The 18,687-nt window shown below is 45.6% G+C and overlaps 1 protein-coding gene across 5 annotated transcripts in view; it reads right to left on the reverse strand.

The window, feature by feature from the left end:
- Window positions 1–18,687, reverse strand: part of LOC120305739 (hydroperoxide isomerase ALOXE3-like) — a 61,276-nt gene that overhangs the window by 19,340 nt on the left and 23,249 nt on the right. For 2 of the 5 annotated variants that reach the window (XM_039337993.1, XM_039337994.1), the window contains exons 16-17: window positions 17,074–17,244; window positions 12,723–13,730 (exon numbers count right to left, since the gene is read on the reverse strand). In XM_039337993.1, coding sequence (XP_039193927.1) covers window positions 13,551–13,730; window positions 17,074–17,244 — 351 coding nt within the window. In that variant the 3' untranslated portion in view covers window positions 12,723–13,550. Of the gene's footprint in view, window positions 1–12,722; window positions 13,731–17,073; window positions 17,245–18,687 lie in introns of those variants that run through there. The other 3 variants (XM_039337992.1, XM_039337995.1, XM_039337996.1) reach the window with 2 other exon arrangements.

The following is an 18,687-nucleotide window of genomic DNA, read 5'->3' on the forward strand; positions in this document are numbered from 1 at the left end:
TGTTGTTGTTGTTATTGTTGTTGTTGTTATTTGCCTGAAATGGTATAGGGTTTCCTGCCTGAGCAGGGGGTTGGACTAGATGACCTCCATTATTATTATTGTTGTTATTGTTGTTGTTGTTTGTCTGAAATGGTATAGGGTTTCCTGCCTGAGCAGGGGGCTGGACTAGATGACCTCCAAGGTACCTCTCAACTTTATCATTATTATTATATTATTATTATTATTACCATTATTATTATTATTTATTCATTAGACATGAACCTCAGTCAACTGAACATTCAAATTGGCTGGCGCTGATGGTGGACACAGGTTGCTACCAGCATCCTAGGTGTCAACCAGGTACCTACTTAAAATGTAAGATGTTCCGAGTAGCGCAGTTTTTTGTAACATTGCTGGAGTTATTGCAGGAAGCTGCAGTTTCTTGGTGCATTTTGCAGAGTTTTTGGACCCAGTTCCCAGTCCCCCGATAACAATGGGTACCATCGTTATACGTTTCATCCACAATCGTGCAGTTTCGATGGCCAGGTTGCGATATTTCGTAATTTTTTCCCCCCATTCTTTTTTTTTTTTCGACTCTGGCATCTCCTAGTACGGTGATATCAATCAGCTGTACGTTTCGGTTCTCTACAACTGCGATATCCGGCATGTTGTGTTCCAAATGGCGATCGGTCTGTATTTGAAAGTCCCACAACATCTTCACCCTCTCATTCTCGACAACTTTTTCCGCCCTAAGTTCCCACGACTTTTCAGACACAGGCAGGTCGTATTTTTTACGCAATGCCCAGTGGATTAATTTAGCAACTCGGTATAATAATAATAATAATAATAATAATAATAATAATAATAATAATAGGAAGACCAAATGAAGAACAGAATAGAGGCATGGGAAGACAAAGCACTACATGGCCAATAGATTAAAAAAAATAGCTGGGAAAGCAGATAATAACAAGACCTGGCAATGGCTAAGAGCAGGAAAGTTGAAGAAAGAGGCCGAGGGACTAATTCTGGCTGCACAATTCTGGCAGGTGGTACGTGACCATCCTAGAAAAATGGTAGCGTGGGAGGGGAATGAGCTGAACCGGGGGCAGCACCACACAAGCCTGAGCGAGAAACGGCTGGAGCTGCAGGGCTGTCAGGGCTCAGCGGAAGCGTCAGGATCAGCGCCAGGCTCCAGCTGGAGCTCGGTGTTGATCCTGGTGCTTCTGCTGAGCCCTGAAGAAGCACCAATCAGCTGGAAGGCAGCACCGATCCTGGTGCTTCTGCTGAGCCCAGAAGAAGCGCCGATCAGCTGGAACGTTGCAGCCTCTCCAGGGTCTTGTGATTGACATTCAGATGCTTGGCAACCGATTCGTATTTATGACGGTCACAGTGTCCCAGGGTCATGGGAAGGGAGCAAAACCTGCTGCAACCACCCAGCAGACCGGGGGAATAAAAACCAAACACCCCCCCCCCCCATCCCACCTCCGCTGCCAATCCTCAACAGAAATGCTCCCAACAATGAACACCTCGGACAGGAGGAAGGTGTCTTGCTCGGCTGTGGCTTGGGAGGCACTTTTTTCAGTGCCATTGTAACTTCGAAGAGTCACTAAGTGACCTGTTGTAAGTCGAGGACTACCTGCACTTTTTTCCTTTATTTATTTATTTTTTTTTTTTGGGTCATCAAGTTTTGGACCCCTTGCTAGGCGACTGGTGGTCCTCGGATGTTGCCATATCATAAAAATGGTACAGTGGGTGAAAAGGTTGAAAAGCCCTGCTCTCTATCCCTCTTGATCAGGACCGAGATTCTCGTAGGTCTCCCTCTAAACTACAACTCCCAGCATCCTCTCCAATTGGTTGGATGGCAGCCGGGAGGAGGCGTAGGAGTTAGAATGATGGAGAGGAAGACTTGGAAGGGACCTTGGAGATCATCTAGTTGGGTTTTCACAACCTGGGCGTCTTTAACATGGGGGGGGGGGTGGGGGAGGGGACTTCAACTCCCAGAATGCCCCAGCCAGCATTGGGCGTTGAAGTCCACCCACCTCCATGTGGCCCAGGCTGAGAAACTCTTTGCCTCAATGGGCCCAAAGGGGGATGCTGGAGTTTTAAAACGACGACTCCCAAGGGTCCACCATCTTCCCGACTCACCCATATGTGCGCTGTTGCAGCTGCAGCTCCTCCTGGCGATGCCTCCGCTGAAGGGCGTGAGTGTCGTCCGAAGGCTTGTGAGCTGTAGGGTTTAAAAAAAAAAAAAGGCAGGGATATCAGGGAAAAGACCCACCTGGGCTCCTCTCCTTTGCCCAGACGCCCGTCCCGGCTCCTGCGATTCCCACCGAGTTTTCTTTAGCCAGATTTATTGAAAATCTGGCAGATGTTCCAGGACCCAACTAGGGAACATTATCAGTGATAGAAGGGAGGGGGGATTGTGGAGACAGCAGCAGCAGGAGGAGGAAGAGGAGGAGGAGGGGGAGGAGGAGGAGGGGGAGGAGGAGGACGACGACAACTGTGGGGTCCTTGGTGCGCTCTGAGTTTGTTGGTTTTCTTGCAGACGTTTCATGACCCAACTAGGTAACATAATCAGTGCTAAAAGGGAAGAGGAGGAGGAGTAGGAGTGGGGGGGGAGGAGAACGAGGGGAGGAGGACGAGGAGAATGGGGTCCTTGTTACTCTCTAAGCTGGGTGGATTTCTTCCAGACATTTCATGACCCAACTAGGGAACATCATCAGTGATGGGAGGGAGAGGGGATTGTGGAGACAGGAGGAGGAGGAGGAGGAGGAGGAGGAGGAGGAGGAGGAGGAGGAGGAGGAGGAGGAGGAGGAGGAGGAGGAGAATGGGGTTGTTGTTACTTTCTGAGCTGGGTGGTTTTCTTGGAGATATTTCATGACCGAACTAGGGAACATCATCAGCGATGGAAGGGAGGGGGGATTGGTGAGACAGCACCAGCAGTAGCAGCAGCAGGAGGAGGAGGAGGAGGGGGAGGAAGAGGAAGAGGAGGAGGAGGAGGAGGAGGAGGAGGAGAAGGATTGTGGGGTCCTTGGTGCTCTCTGAGCTGGGTGGTTTCCTTGCAGACGTCTCATGACCCAGCTAGGGAATGTCACCAGTGCTGAGCGTCACCATTCCCATTCGTGCATCACCAGAGAGCCAGCCCCAGGCCCTTCTAGCACTGATGATCTTCCCCAGTTGAGTCACCCTGTGGCCAGAAAGGTCCTAAAATGGGACAACACTCACTTAAGGACCGTCTTGCTTAGCAACAGAGACGTCGGGCTCCACGGTGGTCGTAAGTGGAGTGTGGGAGTGCCGAAGACCCACTCATCTCGCCCGAGGTCTCCTCCTCCGACCCAGCGTAGCTACTCACCTGTTCCTTCTCTGAAGGAGACGGTGCAGTAACCCTCGATCCACTGGTAGCAGGGGAAGCGGAAGAGCTCTCCTTGAGGACTGGTCACTTGGACCTTGCTGCAGTACCAGCTGCTCTCGGGGAAACAGGAATAGGGCTCCTTCTGCAGGCGGATCAGCAAGATGGGTCCCAAGTCCCGGTCGCATGGAATGTCCACCTCCGCCACCTGTTGGGGAAGCGAGGAGAGAGAGAGAGTCGGGATCCCCGGAGGAGGAGAAATGTGGTGGTGTTACGGGTGGTCCATGTTGCCCTGCCAGGTGTTCGGTCAACCTTGGTCCCTTGTGGACTTCCACTCCCAGAATTCCCCAGCCAGCCTCTTCCCTTCTAGGTTTTTGTTGTTGTTGTTGTTGTTAATTGCAAAGTCGTGTCCGACCCATCGCGACCCCATGGACAATATTCCTCCAGGCCTTCCTGTCCTCTACCATCTTCTGGAGTCCATTTAAGCTCATGCCTACTGCTTCAGTGACTCCATCCAGCCATCTCATTCTCTGTCGTCCCCTTTTTCTATTGCCCTCCATCTTTCCCAGTATCAGGCTCTTCTCCAGTGAGTCCTTCCTTCTCATTAGGTGGCCAAAGTATTTGAGTTTCAACTTCAGGATCTGGCCTTCTAAAGAGCAGTCGGAATTGATCTCTTCTAGGACTGACCGGTTTGAACGCCTTGCAGTTTTTTACAAACCCCTAAAGACAGATCCAACCAGCTACCTGGAAAAAAAAGCTCCATAAGCTCACCTCTACAAAACCTAGCCAAATTTCTTGCCAAACAACTACAGCCCTATGCAGAATCCATCACCTCACACATAAAAAACTCATACCAGTTCATAGAATCATAAAGAAGCCCAGCGACCTACTCGTGAGCTTCGATGTCATATCCCTCTTCACCCAAGTGCCAATCAAAGAAGCCTTGACAGCTATCCAAAACAAATATAACCCCCCCAAGCACATCCCAGATCTGACCAACCACTGCCTATCCAACACATACTTCATCTATAACGGACAAAAATACAAACAAACAGAAGGAGCACCCATGGGATCACCCCTCTCACCTGTCATTGCAAACCTCTACATGGAACACTTTGAAAACCAAGCTCTAGAAAAATCGGATCACAAACCCAAACTCTGGCTCAGATACATAGACGACACCTTCATAATCTGGCCACATGGGAAAGAAAAACTGGACAACTTCCTCACACCCCTCAACAGCCTACACCCCAAAATACAGTTCACCATGGAAACAGAAGCTAATAACCAACTTCCCTTCCTGGATGTCTTAGTCTACAAGAAATCCAATGGCTCCCTAGGACACACCATCTACCAGAAGAAAACACACACAAATCGCTATCTGCACACTCTCTCACACCACCACCCAACATAGATCAACTCTGTAGCCAAAACACTCATCTCCAGAACAAAATGCTTAGCTGATGAACAACACCGAAAAACTGAACTACACACTCTCACTAATGTACTAACATCCAATGGATTCCAACGAAATAAGATCAGCAAACTAATCCAAAAAGAAACCCCCACTAAAATCCAAGACAGAGAACAAGAAAACGGCAAAGCCCTCCTCTCATACATAAAAGGCACCACAGACAGAATCAGCAAGATCCTCCACAAATGCAACATCAAGACAGCATTCTGCACAAACAGAAAAATATCCACCATCCTAAGAAACCCCAAAGACAAAATTGAACTAGAAAATCAAGGAGTATATGAAATCCTATGCACTGCTTATCCCACCACATACATCGGACAAACCAACAGAAGAATAAGTGCGCGCATTGAAGAACATAAGAACTCAGTCAAAAAAGAGGAACCAACTTCTTCCCTGGTCCAACACCTTAAAACCACAGGACATGAAATTGACTTTAAAAAGACCAGAACTATCACCAAAACTGAACACTTTAATAACAGAATAATCAGAGAAGCCATCGAGATAGAAAAACACCCACACAGCATGAATAAACGAGATGATACCTCCTGCCTACCAGCCATTTGGGTTCCTAACACAAAGAATGACACCAGACCCACACTCACGAAAACCACACAGGATGTCATACATCCACACAAAAAGCAAACCCAAACCCACACTGATGATGAGGCACGACCACAAACCAGAAGCCAGACCACAGCTGTATCATTAGCCACTTTAAATCCCTCCAATCCATACATGAAGCAAACTGACACCCACCATGAAGATGAGGCACGACCACGAATGCGAAGCCAAACAAGAGCAAAGCAGCTCACCATCTCACATCCCCCTGCAACTCAGACTAATCTGAGCACAACAAAGCCCTCACCCAAACAGAACACTCCCCCAGCCAATCAGAGCACAGCCACCCCCCATCCAATCAGAGCACCGCCAAGCCCCTAACCAATCAGAACACAACTCCACCCAATCAGAACACAGCCAAGCTCCCACCCAATCAGTTCATACCCCCTCTGGCAGTTAAAAGGAAGAAACAGCTACAATCACACATTCCTCCTAGAAGCATGAAGCCGAAAACACCAGCCTGAAGATGATGAATGGGACTTTGTTGAAACGTCGCCAAGAACTTCCAATTTGACGTGGGAGAAGCATTCAGGAATAAAATGAAAATTATTATGTATTGGAATTGAAAAAATGATGATTGTTTAGATTGGATGCTGCCAATAATTAATGGAGTGTTTTAAATTACTAGGATGACTTTTCTGTATGACAACAAAGATAAAGCATGATAAGTAATTGGAGAAAATTTGAATTTTGTTTGATGAATCTGAATGAATTAAGGTTTAATATTATTTGGTTATTTTAAAGAGATGGATTGATTCTGGGAGTATATATGTATAGGGCTGATTAATATTTTATTGTTATTAGGATAACTATTGTGTAGTGCAAGAAGAAATAAATGCGATTGGGGAAAAATGAGGAATGTGAGAGATTAAGAATTAGAATTGATAATTTGTGGTTTTAAATTGAAACTATGATAATTGTAAACTGAAAAAGTTATAAAACAGGTTTAGTAGTTATAGAAATTTAAAATAGAAATGGAATATTTAAATGTATTATGTTAAACGAGGGAAATAGAGAGGGGATAGTGAGATGTATTGAGTTGAATTGTTTATAATATGGTTTTACTCTTGAATGTTGGACCACCCAACCTCCATGGTGGGTCCTGAGTACTTTTTCTTAAGAATCTTAAAAAACCAATAAAATGTGTTAAAAAAAAGAAGATTGAACCTGGTTCCTCTTGAGAATATTGAACCTGGTCCCTCTTGAGAAGGTTGAACCTGGTCCCTCTTGAGAAGATTGAACCTGGTTCCTCTTGAGAAGGTTGAACCTGGTCCCTCTCGAGAAGGTTGAACCTGATCCCTCTCGAGAAGGTTGAACCTGGTCCCTCTTGAGAAGGTTGAACCTGGTCCCTCTTGAGAAGACTGAACCTGGTCTTTGAGGGGCTCCTACAAAGAAGTAGGGGGTCAACTTATTCTCCAAGGCGCCTGAAGGCAGGACAAGAAGTAACAGATGGAAACAAATCAAGGAGAGAAGCAACTTGGAACTAAGGAGAAATTTCCAGAAAGGAAGAACAATTAACCAATGGAATGGCTTGCCACCAGAAGTTGTGGGTGCTCCATCACTGGAGATTTCTGAGAAAAGATTGGAAAACCACGTGTCTGAAATGGTATAGCTAGGGGATAGAAGACCTGCCAGGTCCCTTCCAATTCTGTTATTCTGTCTCTCTCTGGACCGAAACCCATTCCAGGAGCTAAGATACCATCTCCCAAATTTCCTTCTCTTGGGACTTGAACCCAAATCTTACCGATCCTAGAGAGCAGGTCATCCCAATCTGGTCCAGAAACCTCTTGGGGCTTTCGCCGTTGGTGCCCACCAAGGTGATGGAGATCAAATCTGAAGTCCCTGTTAGAAGACCTTGCCCCGTCGTCACTTCAGCCTTGTAGATCACCGTTGGGTTCTGAGAAGATCCGTTCTGGTCCATCCTGCTGGTGGTGAGACCGAGAAGAAGGAGGAAAGAAGCAGGTTCTCTCAAGCTTGAGGAAGGATTGAGGAGGAGGAGAAGAAGAAGAAGAAACTGCTTCAGAACCGGCTCTTCTCTCCTTATGAGTTACACCCAGATTCCTCCAAGTCAACTCAGAAGAAGGGACATCCTCCTCCTCCTCCTCCTTCTCCTGCTCCTCCTCCTCTCCAGTTTTTCTTCCTCTTCTCTTCTTCCACAAACCTTGGCCCAGTAACCTCACTGAGGGCCTTCCTCTCATTCCCTAGAGGAAAAAACTCCGGCATGGCAGAAAGAAAACTAAATTGAGGTCTCCATGGTGGGTCAGGTCCTCAACGCATGAGCAGGAGATGTTGAAATAGCAGAGATGCACCCACCTACAGGGTTGAAGCAAAATAAAGAGATGGATAGGGGAGGAAAGGACTATAAGCAGTCCTCAAGTTACAACTATTTGCTTGGTGACCGTTCAAAGCTACTATGGCACTAAAAACGTAACTTATGACCGTTTTTTTTCACACTTACGACCATTGCAGCATCCCCAGGGTCAGGTGATCAAAATCCAGATGCTTGCTAATAAATTCTTCATCCTTCCAATGTTGTGCAAATGCCATTCTCAGTTAATCAACGTACGATTAACGCAGTCCTTCTCACAATTTCCTACAATTGCACCTTAACCAAAAATAATTCTGGCTTAAAAATCTATGTCTCTGTTTGTGTGTGTGTGTGTATGTGTGTGTGTCTCTGTGTGTGTGTGTGTGTTTTAGTCGTTTTCTCTAACCGTATATGTATTCTTGACCAAAATCTTTTGGCTTTCGGGCACGTCCACCGAAGAAGATAGCAGGTGCCTGGTTTTGGTCTACATTTTCCAGCAACGGCTAGGCCAGTGGTTCTCAACCTTTTTAATGCCGCGACCCCCAACCGGTCGTAAGTCGAGGACTACTCAACCGGTCGTAAGTCGAGGACTACTCAACTGGTGCAGCACCGTTTGCAGAATGGGACTTTTGGCGGGCTCGGCAGAGCAGAGACAGCCTGGACAATTCCTATTGGCTTTTGAAAGCCAATAGAATTAGACTCTATTCAAGAGAGTCTATTCTATTGGCTTTCGAAAGCCAATAGAATAAAAGGGAGGAGCACAGCTAAGGAAAAGGGGGAAAAAATATGTGTTGTTTGGCGACCCCCGTGAAATGGTCGTTCGACCCCAAATGGGGTCCCGACCCACAGGTTGAGAACCGCTGGGCTAGAGATATCTTTAATTCTATTCTATTCTATTCTATTCTATTCTATTCTATTCTATTCTGTATTTTATTATTCTATTCTATTCTGTTCTGTTCTGTAATTCTATTCTATTCTTATTCTATTTTTATGTTATTCTATTCTGTTCTATTCTATTCTGTATTTTATTATTCTATCCTATCCTATCCTATCCTATCCTATCCTATTCCATTCCATTCCATTCCTTATTCAATTCCATATATTCTATTCTGTTCTGTTCTGTTCCTATTCCTATTCCTATTCCTATTCCTATTCTATTCTATTCTATTCTATTCTATTCTATTCTATTCTATTCTATTCTATTCTATTCACAGAGGCATAGAATCAAGTCCCTTTCGTTTATTCCAATAAAAGCTTAAATTAAAAACATCAGCTATCTGGGTAACTTGATTTTTTTCTCGTTATTCTTTCAATCGTCTGGGAATCCTAGCTTCCAGATGATGTCGGTCAAATACGAGTAAGTTTACCCAATAAAGACGAACGCGCTTAGATTTTTTGCTCTCCCCTCCCAATAACTGTATTCTTTGCTTTATTGATAAATGTAATAATGATGTTCTTATTGAGTTGACATAATAAGAACCGTACTAGCTTGAATACAAGACAGTAAACGTTCAAGGGAAAAAGAGAAGAAATATTTGATGTTGCCAGTTGAGATTTCGACTAAAAATTTTGTTATCGAACTATGGATTAACCCAGTCACCACGCTGCTTCCTAAATACGTAAATGTAAAATTGGAAAAATTAATAAAATATTATTTTTTAAAAACCATGGTATTCTTTGGCCATCCAGAAGCTACAAAACAGCTTGTTTTGGAGAGACACCAATAAACAATTAAACAACCTTTAATTCTTCGTTTATTGTGGTTTCCATCATCCTGTTTGACTGGTTTAGAGTTTTGAGGCATGGGGCAAACCCCGGAAACTAGTTACCAGCCTACCCCTGGCCTAGGTCAAGGAAACCCTACATAGAATGTTTTTTCACCTAATTGCAGTTCAGGCTGGTGTGCCATTAAAGAAAACACAATAACCATTCAATAGTCATTAAATCAGGTATGGTTCTTTTAAGTGGCTTGCTTATCAACGACAACATTTTTGCCCTGCCGTTGTAAGTTTGAACAGCCGCTAAACCAATCGTCATAGGTCAAGGACCATCTGTACAGAATGTTCTTCACCCTAATTGCATTTCAGGTTGGCACACCATGAAAAAAACAGACCAACAGCTGCAACTCTTTTAATAACCACTGTGCTTAGGAATGAAAACTTTTTTCCATGCTGCACTGCCTTCAAATGGTCATTAAATGCATTTTCGTAAGTCGAGGATTCCCTGTATGTCCATTTTCGGTATGTGTCCTTCTGTCTCTCACTTGAAAACCTTCTGTGTATTCCCATTAATTTCTCCCCCTCTGCACTTAAATGTGAGCCAGCCGTGTGCGGCAGCAGCCAAAAAAGCTAATATAATCCTTGGCTGTATAAACAGAGGCACGGAATCAAAATCACGCAGAGTATTAATCCCGCTTTATAAAGCCTTTAGTAAGGCCACACCTGGAATCCTGCATCCAGCTTTGGTCACCCCACGACGAAAGAGAGGCCCAAACTTTGGAAAAAGTTGAAAGAAGAGCAACTAAGATGATCAAAGGCCTGGAGACCAAAACATAGGAAAAAGGGTTGCAGGGTTTGGGAATGGCCAGTCCAGAGAAAAAGAAGGATTGGGGGGGGGGGAACATGATAGCAGTCTTCCAGTATTTGAGGGGGGTCAACTTATTTTCCAAAGCACTGTTGAAAGAAAAATCTTCATCGGGGTCCAGTCCAAGCTGGGAATAAACAAAATGGAGACTGCTTTAGAAAGAAGGTTGCAGTATATTGAAGAGGACAGCCAGACAGAAATCGTGGGCGCTCCATCACTGGAGGTTTTAAAGAAGAGATTGGATGATTTGTCTGGAATGGTCTAAGGTCTCCTGCTTGAGTAAGGGGTTGGACTAGAAGACCTCCAAGGTCCCTTCCAGCTCTCTCCTTATTACATATTTGTCTGAAATGATCTAGGGCAGGGGTCTTCAAAGTTGGCCCTTTGATGACTTGTGGACTTCAACTCCCAGAATTCCTCAGCCAGGCATGCTGGCTGAGGAATTCTGGGAGTTGAAGTCCACAAATCATAAAGGAGTCATAGTTCCCTCAGGCTGGCTGAGGAATTCTGGGAGTTGAAGTCCACAAATCATAAAGGAGTCATAGTTCCCTCATGCTGGCTGAGGAATTCTGGGAGTTGAAGTCCACAGGTCATGAAAGGGTCATAGTTCCCTCACGCTGGCTGAGGAATTCTGGGAGTTGAAGTCCACCGGTCATGAAAGGGTCATAGTTCCCTCACGCTGGCTGAGGAATTCTGGGAGTTGAAGTCCACCGGTCATGAAAGGGTCATAGTTCCCTCACGCTGGCTGAGGAATTCTGGGAGCTGAAGTCCACGAGTCATCAAAGCGTCATAGTTCCCTCACGCTGGCTGAGGAATTCTGGGAGTTGAAGTCCCCAAATCATCAAAGGGTCATAGTTTCCTCACGCTGGCTGAGGAATTCTGGGAGTTGAAATCCACAGTCATCAAAGGGACCTAGTTCCCTCACGCTGGCTGAGGAATTCTGGGAGTTGAAGTCCACAAGTCATCAAAGGGCCAAGTTTGAAGACCCCTGGTCTAGGGTCTCCTGCTTGAGCATGGGGGGTTGGACTAGAAGACCTCCAAGGTCCCTTCCAGCTCTCTTCTGATTGAGATCCCCCCCACACACACCCACAATTGGCACAAAATGCCCAATTTGAATTCCAGCTCTTGTTTTTGAGAAGCTCCCAGGCCATGCAGGTCCTGCCCCCAGGCTCAGGGAAGACGTGACTGCCATTTACTGCCCAGAGCAACCAGCCAGTTGAAGTCACTGGTCCAACTGGGAGAGGCTTCTGAGGTAAAATATGCCAGCCATTCCGAGCAGCTCCCAAATGGAGGAGAACTGAGTCACAGGAGCCATCCTGGAGAGAATTTAACCCCGTCCTCACCACCCTTTCCTGTCCTGTCCCCAAGAAACCCTGCCGGCTTGGCCAGATGGACAAATGATGGACTGATGGACAAGACCAGCATGGTGTCCAAGATGCTATTAACGGAGGATCCTTGACTTACGACAATAATGGGGCGAACCAGGATTTCTGCTGTGAGGTGGTTGAGTTGTGCCCAGTTTTACCAGCTTTTTTGGGGAGGCCTCAGTTCTTCAGCCAGTCCCTGCGGTCATTAAGCGAATCCAGCTTCCCCCATTATCGGGTTATCGCAAACGCAGGTCACCTGACCTCGGGATGCTGCAAACCAGGATAGATCGGATGCCGGTGGCCAAACACCCAAATTTTGATCGCCTCACGCTGTAGCGGTTGTAAGTGTGAGGACTGGTTTGTACGTCGCCTTTTTCATTGATGCGGTACAGTCAAGTGGCCGCTAAGCGAAGAATTGCCCAGTCAAGGACGGTCTGCCCGAAGGGGGAGCGGAGCAACAGGAGAGTGAAACTGAAGGAGAAGCTTCTCAACAGCGAGGACAATTCACCAGTGGAACAGCTTGCCACTAGAGGTGGATGCTACAATGCTGAAGGTTTTTAAGAAGAGACTGGACAGCCACTTATCTGAAATGGGATAGGTTCTCCTGCTTGAGCAGGGGGCTGGACTAGAAGACCTCCGAGGTCCCTTCCAGTTCTATTCTGATTACATATTTGTCTGAAATGGTCTAGGGTCTCCTGCTTGAGCAGGGGGGGCTGGACTAGAAGACCTCCAAGGTCCCCTTCCAGCTCTCTTCTGATTGAGATACCCCCCCCCCAAATTGGCTCACGGCGCAGCGGTTATAAGTGTGAGGACTGGTTTGTAAGTCGCCAGTCTTACGGTGGCCGAGTTTGGAAACCCTGGTCTAAAGCAATGCATAATGTCGATAAAACTCTTTAAGTCTGTTTAAATGTCCCTAGTGGGATTGTGTAATGCGATTGTGGGTCGTTTTGTAGAGGAAAAAACCCCACTTTTGCTCAATCTGGGATCATTTACCCAAGTTTAGGAAGCCATAGGCTAAAGATTTCAGCAAAAAGAATGCAACTGCCAAGTAATTTGTCGTTTTTTGCCTTCTTAACTCTTGTCACCCTCTGGAAAGACACCTCAACACAAAGGATCGGCTTGAAATTCAGCATTTCTTTTGAGAGGAATGTCGCTTAAAACAGGATTTATTTTGGGAGAGGGGGGGAAATGGACCGCCCTTGGCGTGTTCGGTTGCCAAAGGGCCTTATGGTCCCCCAAATAATATATTTCTCAATCCGCTTCCTCCGTGTTCGCAGGAGAAGGGATCTCCAGGCAGTCCTCGACTTACGACTCTTCGTTTAGTGACAGTTCAAAGTCACAACGCCACCGGAAAAAAACCAACTTAGGATCGTTGGTCAGAATTGTGAGCTCTGCAGCCTCCCCTGTCATGGTGCCGTGATCGAAATTCGGACGCTTGGCTGCCGGTTCATACTTACAACGGCTGCCGTGATCCCCTTTTGCGGCTGGATTCATTTAAGGACCGGGTTGCTAACGAGCCAACTGCAGTGATCCGTTTAACAACCGAGGCAAGGAAGGTCGCAAACAGGGGGCAAAACTCACTTTGCAAACGTCTCGCTTAACAACGGAGGTTTTTGGGGTTCCCTTGCGGTCGTAAGTCGAGGGCTGCCTACACAACGCTAGGACTCCCGACGCAACTACAGTTGTGGTCATTTCCCCTTTGCCTTTTCCGTTGCCTGGAGCATTCCTGGAGGCGGAATTCGTACATCTCTAGATCTTTTGGTGCCAACATGTTCTTCATATCCACTCACCCCACCCTGCTTTTGAAGAAAACGGGGAGGGGCTCCCCTCATTGAGGACTAGCAACATGCACAGGCCGAGCAATCCAGGGTCCTAGATGGTGGTGCTGTTTTCTATGTTGGGGGGGTAGAGGTAAGTGTAAGGCAGCGTGAGGGTCTTGTTCCGGCTCTCGATGGCCAAGGTGATGTGCCTGAGATGTTCCTGGAAAGTGCTGATTAGCTGCTTTGGGCCTTCCTCCACAAAGTGCTCCTCGTCATAGTAGCCCAGCGGTTTCTGCAGAAGCGGAAGAGAATCACAGAGTAACCACAGAGCTGGGAGGGACCCAGAGGTCATCGCTGAGAGCAAGAAACTTGGAGGGCCCTTGGAGAGCAAGCAACCAAATTTCATTTTTAATGGCTGCCATTGTGCCCACAGTAAAAAAATACAATGTCTGTCTGTCTGTCTATCTATCCATCTAGCTATTTATATCTATCCTCTCTCTTTCTCTCTTTCTCTCTCTCTCTAGCTATCTCTATCCTCTCTCTCTCTCTCTCTCTCTCTCTCTCTCTCTATCTATCTTATCTATCTATCTACCTTTCCCTTTATCTGTCTGTCTATCTTATCTATCTATCCTTTCTCTTTATCAATCTAGCTACCGTATCTATTTATCTATCTATCCATCCATCCATCTCTATATCTATCTATATATCAATCTCTATCTCTATCTATCTATCTATCCTCTATCTGTCTATCTATCTATCTATCTATCTATCTATCTATCTATCTATCTATCTATCTATCTATCCAGCCATATCTATCTATCTATCTATCTATCTATCTATCTATCTATCTATCTATCTATCTATCCTCTCTATCTATATCTATGTAGGTCTTTGGTTATTCGGGTTTCCTCCTGCGTCAAATTGGAAATGTCTTGGCAACGTTTCGACTCATTCGTCATCTTCAAGCTAGTGTTTTCGGCTTCATGCTTCTAGGAACAATGTGTGATCGTAGCTGTTTCTTCCTTTTAACTGCTAGTGGGGGTATGAACTGATTGGATGAGAGCTTGGCTGTGTTCTGATTGGATGGAGGTGTGTTCTGATTGGTTAGGAGCTTGGCTGTGCTCTGATTGGATGGGGGGTTGGCTGTGCTCTGATTGATTGGGGGAGTGTTCTTTTTGGGTGGGGGCTTTGTTGTGCTCAGGTCTGAGACTTCGTCTAAACGTCACCAAGACACTTCCAATTTGACGCAGGAGAAAACCCGAATAACCAAAGACCTACATAAAGCACCCACGAAAACCTCAGAAAACATCTGTATCTATCTATCTATCTATCTATCTATCTATCTATCTATCTATCTATCTATCTATCTATCTATCTATCTATCCTAGTCCAATCCCCAGCCCAAGACAAATGGCTGTCCAGTCTTTTCTTAAAAGTCTCCAGTGATGGAAAACCACAACCTCTGGAGCAGTGCTTCTCAACCTGTGGGTCGGGACCCCATTTGGGGTCGAACGACCATTTCACGGGGGTCGCCAAACAACGCAGTCCGCCATTTTTTTCCCCTTTTCCTTAGCTGTGCTACTCCCTTTTATTCTATTGGCTTTTGAAAGCCAATAGAATAGACTCTCTTGAATAGAGTCTAATTCTATGGGCTTTCAAAAGCCAATAGGAATTGTCCAGGCTGTCTCTGCCCTGCTGAGCCCGCCAAAAGTCCCATTCTGCAAATGGTGCTGCACCAGTTGAGTAGTCCTCGACTTACGACCGGTTGAGTAGTCCTCGACTTACAACCAGTTGGGGGTCGCGGCATTAAAAAGGTTGAGAACCACAACCTCTGGAGGCAGGTAGTTCCACTGGGTAATTGTTCTAATTGTCAGGAAGTTTCTCCATAGTTCCAGGTTGCTTCTCTCCTTGATTGGTTTCCATCCATTGCTTCTTGTCCTGCCTTCGTGTGCTCTGGAGAATAGCTTGACTGCCTCTTCTTTGGGGCAGCCCCTGAGATACTGGAAGGCTGCTATCATCCTCTCAGTGTTACAGTATTTGAAAGAGTTGGGAAAAGGGAACTGCCTCATTTGAACTGGAGGGTGAAAGCGGGCGATGGGGCAACAACCCCCAGGGAGCCTCTTCCAGGCTGAGTCGGGAGCACGCAAGGCTCAGAACACAAACGGAGTCTGCAATTAACCTCCCAGGAAAAGCGGAAGGATGGCGTCCCCGTCTGCGTTGGAGTCACCACTGGCTCCTGCCTTTCCGCCCTCGTTCTGCTTTCTCCCGCTGGCCTGGTGCATGGCAAGACCAAAGGGCGCCAGCTTCCTCCCTCAACTGCTGGGAGGTCTCAGGAGCCCCCCCCCCAGCTTCTACGCCAGGAGAGGCCGAGGGGGAAAGTAGTAGAAGGCAGGGGATGTTTAGCACAGTGGCTGAGTAGCAAAGAGGCCAGGAAGTGAAAGATGCTGAGAAAAGAAAGAAAGAAAGAAAGAAAAGAAAAAGAGAGAAAGAAAGAAAGAGAGAGAGGAAAAGAGAGAGAAAGAAGGAATGAAAAAAGAAAGAAAGAAAGAAAGAGAAAATGAAAGAAAGAAAGAAAAGAAAGGAGAAAAAAGAAAACAAAACAAAAAGAAAATGAAAGAAAGAAAAAGAAAGGAGAAAGAAAGGAGAAAAAGAAAGAAAACAAGAAAGAAAGAAAACAAAAGAAAAAGAAAGAAAGAAAGAAAAGGAAGGAAGGAGAAACAAAGAAAGGAAAGAAAGAAAGAATAAGGAAAGAAATGAAAGAAAGAAAACAGGAAGGAAGGAGAGAGGAGAGGGAAAGAAAGGGAGGGAGGAAGGAAGGAAAGAAAGAAGGAAGGAAGGAGAAAGAAAGAAAAGGAAAGAAAACAAAGAAAAGAAGAAAAGAAGAAACAAGAAAGAGAAAGAAAAATAGAAAAAGAAAACGAAAGACAGAAAACAGGAAAGGAAACAAGAAAAGAAAAAAAACAAGAAGGAAAGGAAAGAAGAGAGAAGAAGAGGAAGAGAGAAAGAAAGAAAGAAAGAAAGAAAGAAAGAAAGAAAGAAAGAAAGAAAGAAAGAAAGAAAGAAAGAAGAGAGAAAGAAAGAGAGAGGGAGGGAGGAAGGAAAGAAAGAAGAGAGGGAGAAATGGTCGCTGCATCCAGTTTGGGTCACCACAATGTAAAAAAGATGCTGAGACTCTAGAAAGGGTGCAGAGGAGAGCAACAAAGATGATCAGGTGACTGGAGGATAAAACATATAAGGAACGGTTGCTGGAATTGGGGATGTCTAGTTTAATGAAGAGAAGGACGAGGGGGGACAGGATAGCAGTCTTCCGATATCTCAGGGGCTGCCCCAAAGAAGAGGCAGTCAAGCTATTCTCCAAAGCAGGACAAGAAGCAACAGATGGACACTAATCAAGGAGAGAAGCAACCTGGAATATAAGGAGAAACTTCCTGACCGTGAGAACAATTAACCAGTGGAACAACCTGCCTCCAGAAGTGGTGAATGCTCCAACACTGGAAGAAGAGACTGGACAGCCATTTGTCCGAAATGGTATAATAGGGTTTTCTGCCTGAGCAGGGGGTTGGATTAGATGACCTCCAAGGTCTCTTCCAACTTTTTATGATGATGATGATGATGATGGGGTGGGGGAGGCTCACCATGTCCAGGCTCTCGTTCCGCAGCACCCAGAGGACGGAGAGCACCTGGCTGGTCACGTTCATCTCCGGGATGGTGTCCAGGAATTCCTGCAGGGTGACGGGGGTCTTCGCCTGGGGAGGGGGCTTCCTCATGGACGAAGGCAGGTTGGGCATGAAGGCCCCCATCTCAAACTTCCGCCCAGAGAGAAGGAGGAGAAGAGCGTCAGAAGGAAGGGAGAAACATCTGGCCCGCCTTTTCATCCCGCTTGATTTTCCACGTGCAGGAAAATTAAGGTTAAAAAAAAACGCCCAGCAAGGAAATACTGTGCAGGGAATCCTCGAAAGAAAGGAGGGAGGGAGGGAGGGAGGGAGGGAGGAAGGAAGGAAGGAAGGAAGGAAGGAAGGAAGGAAATGGGAGGGAGGGAGGAAGGAAATGAGATGGAGGGAGGGAGAAAGGAGGAAGGAAGGAAGGAAGGAAGGAAGGAAGGAAGGAAGGAAGGAAGGAAGGAAGGAAGGAAGGAAGGAAGGAAGGAAGGAAGGAGATTGGAATAAGAAGGGAGGAAGAGAGGGAAGGAGGGAGGGAGGAAGGAAATGAGATGGAGGGAGGGAGAAAGGAAGAAGGAAGGAAGGAAAGAAGGAAGGAAGGAAGGAAGGAAGGAAGGAAGGAAGGAAGGAGATTGGAATAAGAAGGGAGGAAGAGAGGGAAGGAGGGAGGGAGGAAAGAAATGGGAGGGAGGGAGAGAGGAAGAAAGGAAAGAAGAAAGGGAGAGAGGAAGGAAGGAAGGAAATGGGAATAAGAAAGGAGAGAGAGACAGAGAAAGGAAGGAAATAGGATTTTCTTGAGGGATGGGATTTACTATATGGATGGCATGCATATCTAATTTATGATAAAAAAAAGTAGATCAGGTTTTTAAATCCCATATTTTAAGAAGTGCTTTATTGCGTGTCTGGAAGAAGTATTATTATAGGTTAAATTATAAAATACCAATTTGGGGGGATTCCTGGACACGCGATAGAGGCGGTATCTAGGGGTATGAACTTGGATAGGATTTCTTATAAGGCATTACTTAGATTGGTAGGGAAGGATTGGCAATTAAAATCTTTAATTGAGTTAAAGCAGGAAAATATTGTACAGTCTTGGTTTCAGTATAACCAATTGTTGGTTAGGTGGAGCTTAGATCAAAAGGTTGGTATTACTTTAGCGGATGAGAATTTGGTAAAACAGATTAAAGATTCAAATCGAGCCCACACAAAGAGAATTTATAATGTTTTAATAGAATTGGACTCTGAAATGGATTTAGTTAAAGATTGTATGATAAAATGGGCTCAAGATATTCAAGAACTGATTTCATTGGATATATGGGAGGTAATTTGGGTTAGAAATGTAAAATTTACTCAGGCTCAAAATTGAAGAGAAAATTTTTATAAAATGTTTTATAGGTGGCATTTGGATCCCAAAAAGCTGTCTTATATGTATCGCAATTTACAGCCCAAATGCTGGAGATGTGGTAGCTTGGACGCAAGCTATTTTCATATTTGGTGGACTTGTAGAAATATAAAAGCTTTTTGGATTAAGATTCGGTGGAACATTCAAAAGATTTTTAAAAGAAAGATAAAGTTCACGCCACAACTATT

This window comes from Crotalus tigris, unplaced genomic scaffold (assembly GCF_016545835.1).
Source record: "Crotalus tigris isolate CLP2741 ecotype Arizona unplaced genomic scaffold, ASM1654583v1 scf7180000017690.20705106771:4171800, whole genome shotgun sequence".
NCBI lineage: Eukaryota > Metazoa > Chordata > Lepidosauria > Squamata > Viperidae > Crotalus > Crotalus tigris.